This window comes from Fundulus heteroclitus, chromosome 8, assembly GCF_011125445.2.
Source record: "Fundulus heteroclitus isolate FHET01 chromosome 8, MU-UCD_Fhet_4.1, whole genome shotgun sequence".
Classification (NCBI taxonomy): Eukaryota; Metazoa; Chordata; class Actinopteri; order Cyprinodontiformes; family Fundulidae; genus Fundulus; species Fundulus heteroclitus.
Window position 1 is genome coordinate 503,599 of NC_046368.1, and position 6,000 is coordinate 509,598.

A 6,000-nucleotide genomic window follows, 5' to 3' on the forward strand; every position below is an offset into this window, starting at 1 on the left:
CACCAGTGTTTCTGTAAACAGTGGATCAAGTTTTACACCGAGGTTGTGAAAGTGGAAACCGACTAACAAAACACTCTGGGAAAAACCAAACGTGTTCTGCAGAAAACATTTTATTTTTCAGAAGTTCTCACGTTTCTGATCATAAAACCGTAAAGCAAGGTGATGGGAGCATCATGTCGGGTTGTTCTCGCAAACAGGGATAGTTTTGCATTTTACAAGATGATCAAATAAAGATGAATGACTGCCTTGAAGTTCTTTAATTAACCTTCAGCAAGATGGTTGTTACTTGGGCTTAATGAGATGTTCTAACAGGGCAATGGTTCCAAAAAGACTAAAGTAAAACTTCTGGAAAGGCAACTGATGGACTATGCTAACTCTGAGGACCTCTGCTACTTCTGATAATATGAGTGGAATATGAATATGAGTGGAATACCAAGTTAGATTTTGGCCAGAAGCACATCATTTACTACAATATATATATATATATATATATATATATATATATATATATATATATATATATATATATATATATATATATATATATATATATAAATCAAAACCATGCCCTTAGTTCTTGATCTTAAATTTCATCCGCTTGGAGAACGCTTCAATTGCGGAAAACTGATGACATTCAAGTTCATGTTGAATGCATGGAAATATTTCAATGGCAGGCTACTATGTACAACAGTTGTTTTTATATTGGACCGGTTATGCATAATTTCCCAAATTATACTAGAATGTTTTGTCTGTTTTTAATTCTAGAGAAAAAAAAAGTCAAACCCACACCAGTGTTTAGTTGGTCCTAAACAGAAATGTTTCAAGTAACTGTAAATATCCACATCTTAAAAAAAAAAAAAAAAAAAAAAAAAAAAAAAAAAAAAAAAGGCACCGTATATCTGGAGGTTATTTGTCATCTATGTAGCTGTTTGGGGTTCGATTCTTGGCCTTGAGACCTTTGCTACATGTCCTCCTCGCTTTTCTTTCTGCCTATTTCTGATTACTTTTAAAGTCCAATTGGGCCAAAAAAATCATTTTTATTTTATTTTTTTAAATTACATAATGTTTTTTAAAACATAGTGACAGACTTCTCAACAGACTGTTGGAGATAAATAAAACTGATCCAGGAATTCAGCTTTATGTCACAGATTCCCTTTTAAAAAAAAACTCTGCAAAATCCTTTAATCTTTTCATACATTTTGTGTTGCAGAATCCTTATTTGTAAAGAAACAGTTAAACATTATAAATAAAGGCAACAGTTTTAGCTGCAAGCGTCTAGTTTTTGGTCTCACTTGTGCAATAAAAGCCAGTTACCACTGCTGCTTCAACTCAAATTAACTCAAAATAAAAAAGAGCTAAGATTGCTTAAAGCGTTAATGGAAGCCCCAGTTCTCAGCAAACTGAAAAATAAATAAATAAATGTAAGCATGCTTTCATGATTCAGGAAATTCTTTGTAATCTCATGCCAAGTGTTTTTATAAAGACAAGTAAAAGACAAAAACTCACCAGTAAATGCCGTTGTCTTCATCCTTCATTTCTGAAGTTCCTTCTTCCTCTTTTAGCTCTAATCCATCGCTCTCAACACTTTCTTCTTTCTTCTGGCTCTCAGGAGTCTCTTCGGGGTTCAATACTTTCCTCTCCTCCAACTGAAGTGCTGCATCTGGACCACCAGATGGCAGCACTTCTACACCGGCAGCAGCTGGTCCAGAAAGGATGCTCTGGTTGATTGTGGCATCTTCTACAGGTTGGACTTGGGTCTGTGAATTGGCTGAAGAAACACCCTGGATGCTTTGCTTACCCTCAGCTGAAGGGATTTCTTTCAGCCCAGTGTCAGCTGAGACTTCTGCTTTAACCTCCAACGTTTTGGACAAAAAACGTGCGGGTGTCTGTGAATCTTCCCTCCTGTCTCCCGCAGGTCTCTGGCTTTGACTTCTGCCGATGCTGCTCTTGTCTTTAGTCTTTTTGCTGCTGCTCACAATTCCTGCAGAGCGAAGGGGTCATTAGAGATTTGACATGTTTCATCAAATTTATGTAAAAAAAAAAAAAAGCAGCTGCAATAATTTGTCGACAACCAATTTTGCTTTTCTTCACCTTTGCTGCTTTTGTCCCTCTTCCTCATCAGCAGCCGAGGCAGTGTGCCCACGTGTGTGTAGTCCTCACTGGAGCGCACATAGCTGGCCGTGCGAGGACGCATTGCCCCCAGGTCGTCCAGCGTCGTCTCAACAACTGTACCCAACTTCTCCTCACATTCACCACCATCTCCAGACTTGGACTTGGAGGCCTTCGAGTCCGATTTCTCGGTGGAGCGGCGGAAAGAGATGTTGGTAAGGCTGCCGAACCATTTGAAACCTTACATGGGAACAATGTGAGAGCAGGGAGTGGTGAGTTGGTTTCCGATAACTCTGCAAAATCATCTTGGCTAGAAATTATATCAGTTCAAACTCATACTTTGGAGATTGCTATTTCTTTACCCTATATTAATTAACATGTTTATTTTATTCCTACTCAAGGAACTACTAAATAAAGAAAAGATTTAAAGGGCCTATTACGTGTAAAATCAACTTTTGTGAGCTTTCAACTATGTTATGTTGCTATTCCGTCATTAAAATCATGGCCAAAGTGGTATTTTGCTTGTTGTATGTTGCATGTCTGAGTAATCCTCGTGAATTCTGCTCTTTGAGCGGCAACCCCTCCCCTGTGCAGGAAAATTAGTGCCCATGTCAGGTCTTTGTAGAGCGGTCGTCACCCGCCCCCTCCAGGAAGTACCACCTTGACCGCGCTGCCCCTGCCCGGTAAACAACATGCGGATGGAACGCTGACATGAGGCAGAGCGTGAATATTTCTGCTTAAAGTTAAAGACAAAAGGGTTCTCTTTCAGCACCTAATCTGCACAGCAGCAGCTATTTTTTAATACGGCTCTAGTGTGACGTCATGAAACACTCACAGGGGGAGAGGCGGCGTCACAGTCAAAGAGACAGCACCAGAAAACAACTAATGTTTCAGAACAGATGAATACTCCATACTGTCAAAGGCAATATTTCATCATATAGGCTTGTTTTGCCTATAGTTGACTTTGAAAGGCTTTTAAGAAAAAAGTATGATATAGATCTTTTAATATCGCATGGCATCTGCTACAACAACCGAAAAGCAGAAGCAGCGCTGAAAGAGAAGTGGAACAGACCCACCCAAGATTGCCCACAATGTGGTCATCAATCCTAGCATCTCACCCCACAGTGTCAGAGACTCAGAATTAATAATCCTGCGAGTTACAGTAAAAAGCATTTCACTGTAATTTATAAATACTCATTCCAAAAAGTCAGTTCACACAGCAGTCACTCTGCTTTGCATCAAAAGGGCCTGTTTCTTGGCTTTTAGATAATTTATACAGCTACTGTAAATCCAAATCTTTATTCAACCTCAGAGCTTGTTTTGATATTGTACCCGTCTGTTCATACACACTGAACACCAAATGGGCCTGTTAAATAGCTGAAAAAAACATGGAAACATGTATGCATTTGTAAGCATCGGGGTGATATTTAGGTTAGTTGTACACATGTGTTTTACTCAAGTTACCTTTAAATCTGTGAATATGTCTTAATCTTAACATTTTTTGTGAACTGTGGTCAAAAGCAGTAGAAACATGTCAACCAGCCAAACTACTGTATGTATGCAATGTAAATTAAAAGTGACTAAGTGACCTGTACAGGCTCAAATAAAATCAGACACTCTTGCTAAACATTGCTTATAAATGAGACCTGAACCACTTATCTTATTGCCATCAACAGGCTTTTTTGGCATAATTCGCTTTTTTTAAAAAAAAACAAAAAAACATTGTGATATCTGTGAAGCATGATGGTGGTAGCATCATGCTGTGGGTCTGTTTTGTTACCAGGGGGTCCTGGTGTGTTGCACAAAGTGGATGGACTAATCGTGTTGGGGGACTACCTCTAAACTCTTCAACTTTATCTTATGTCAAAACTTTGACACAGGTGGATATTCCAACTGAATAACAATATGTGCATAAACACATATCGAAACATTTTTATTTTACTTTATTTTTTCTGCAATAAATAGAACAAGCTAACATTAAGTTAATGGAATGACCTCCCAGAGCTCTGACTCAGGAGATTTTTGGACAGTGGCCGTCAATATGGATGATATGGATGATTATTGCTCAGCGCCCAGGGTGCCATCCCATCAGGAGGTAAGGCAAGCGTCAAAGGACAAAACTCATTTAGCCTGTTTCCTATTGCTTACTTTCATGTCCAGTTCAATGACCGTGTTTTGTTACAGTTTCTGGAGTAAGAAAGAATGTCGTGCACTAGAGCTACAGTTTTTTTTTTATCATATTTGAAGCTTTGTATTTGTTATAAAATTAAAAGATTGTTATGCTAGTTTTTAAAAATAAACTCTGTAATACGTTTTATAAAATGAATAGACTTGTCAGACCTGAGCTGGATTATTGTATATGGGAAAGAGATGCTTTAAAATAAAGCTTAAGATCTGTGCAACCTATTCTGCTTCTAAATCTGAAAGTTTTTGTTGTTGTTGTTTTTTTAAATAAGACTTACAAGACAGTTCAGACCTCGATAAAGGGTTTCTTCAAAACAAAGTTTGGATTGGTAAACCTTTCATCTATTTGTGATAACAAAACATCTAAATAAAAACGATGGCCCGAAGTCAGGGCTTGTTCGACGCCCCATTTAGGCAACTGTTTATAGACTATGCTTAAAAGCAGCTTTGCTCCAGAAATCTAAAAACAAAAGTTTTCTTTAACTAACAGCCAACTATTTCAAATATCCATTCAAAATTGAGCCAGAAGCTAATTGCTAAATAAAAAGCCATGGTTGAGGTCCCCTTTGCTAGAGGATGTTTGACCAAATGTTAGTGCAGGTTTTGTGTTTATAGTTTGTAGTGTGATGTGCTTTGGGGTTGGACTAGTTAAAGCGCTATACAGTACAAGCCACTTCTTTTGAGGCTTTGTGTATATTATACCATAGTATGTGAGAATTCCACCTGGGCGAATAAAATGATTGTGTGCATCTTAATTCCTGTTTGTTTTCTTTTTTTTTTTACTTACTGAAGGTGTCTGTTACAAAATTTATCCACCTTGAAATCAGACAGTTCAAATAAATCATTAAATCCCCAACATTTCAGGCATTCCCACACATGATGCACATATGTATGCTCTCGAGAACTATTTTACTTTTAAACTTGTTTCGGTTTGAAAAGATTAAACGCAGCTGTAAGACACTAAACTCTCTATTTGTATTTGTGAAGTCAAAATGTTTAAGTTCACGTCTCGAAAAGCAGAATGAGGGAAGCTTTATATTTGCAGTATTCTGCGTGAACTCGATTCCCTCTTATTCATATGGGGATTCACTAAGGCATTTTTCCACCACAACTTTGACTTTGTGCAGTATTGTAAAGCTTTACATAGGAGATCTGCTCTTTGAAATCAAACAGTTCCGGTACTACCGTTCACTAAAACATTTCAAAACTGGAAGATGGAGCAACATCTGCAAACAGCACCGCAAAGATTATCAGCCGCGTCTGCAAGTTCACACGGACATACAGATGACACTCACTGAGTTTTCGTAGGCTCATGGTGGCGCCCAGCTGCAAGTTGGTTACAGATGAATCAGCTGCAGCCAAAACAGAGGAGAAGATGGACGGCGGCTTCTTGTCATACGAGAAGAAGCGCTGAGGTGTTTGTCAGATAAGGGTGAGTCGCTGCTCACACTCTGTTTGTAGGAGAACAAAACTGAGAGATGAGCGGCAGGGTGCGGGGCAGACCTTTACTTCCTGTGAAAAGGCTGCAAACACCAATGTGAGGAGGAAATGAAAAGCCCCAAAATGAGAAGACACGGGCTGAAAGACACGCATAAAAAAACCGATAATCAACATATGGTTCCTCATGGCCCTGAATGAAAAAGTGTCATGGCATTGAAACGATTCTAACAGAAACCGGAGTAAGGAGCTATGTTGCATTTTTTTTAA

The 6,000-nt window shown here is 38.5% G+C and overlaps 1 protein-coding gene across 2 annotated transcripts in view; it reads right to left on the reverse strand.

Moving 5' to 3' along the window:
* The window catches only part of sh2d3ca (SH2 domain containing 3Ca), a 75,952-nt gene extending 70,330 nt beyond the window's left edge, over positions 1–5,622 (reverse strand). For both annotated transcript variants that reach the window (XM_012871138.3, XM_012871137.3), the window contains exons 1-3: positions 5,589–5,622; positions 2,092–2,349; positions 1,507–1,981 (exon numbers count right to left, since the gene is read on the reverse strand). In XM_012871138.3, the coding sequence (XP_012726592.2) occupies positions 1,507–1,981; positions 2,092–2,349; positions 5,589–5,607 (752 nt within the window). In that variant the 5' untranslated portion in view covers positions 5,608–5,622. The remainder of the gene's footprint in view (positions 1–1,506; positions 1,982–2,091; positions 2,350–5,588) is intronic.
* Between the last annotated feature and the right edge of the window lie 378 nt (positions 5,623–6,000).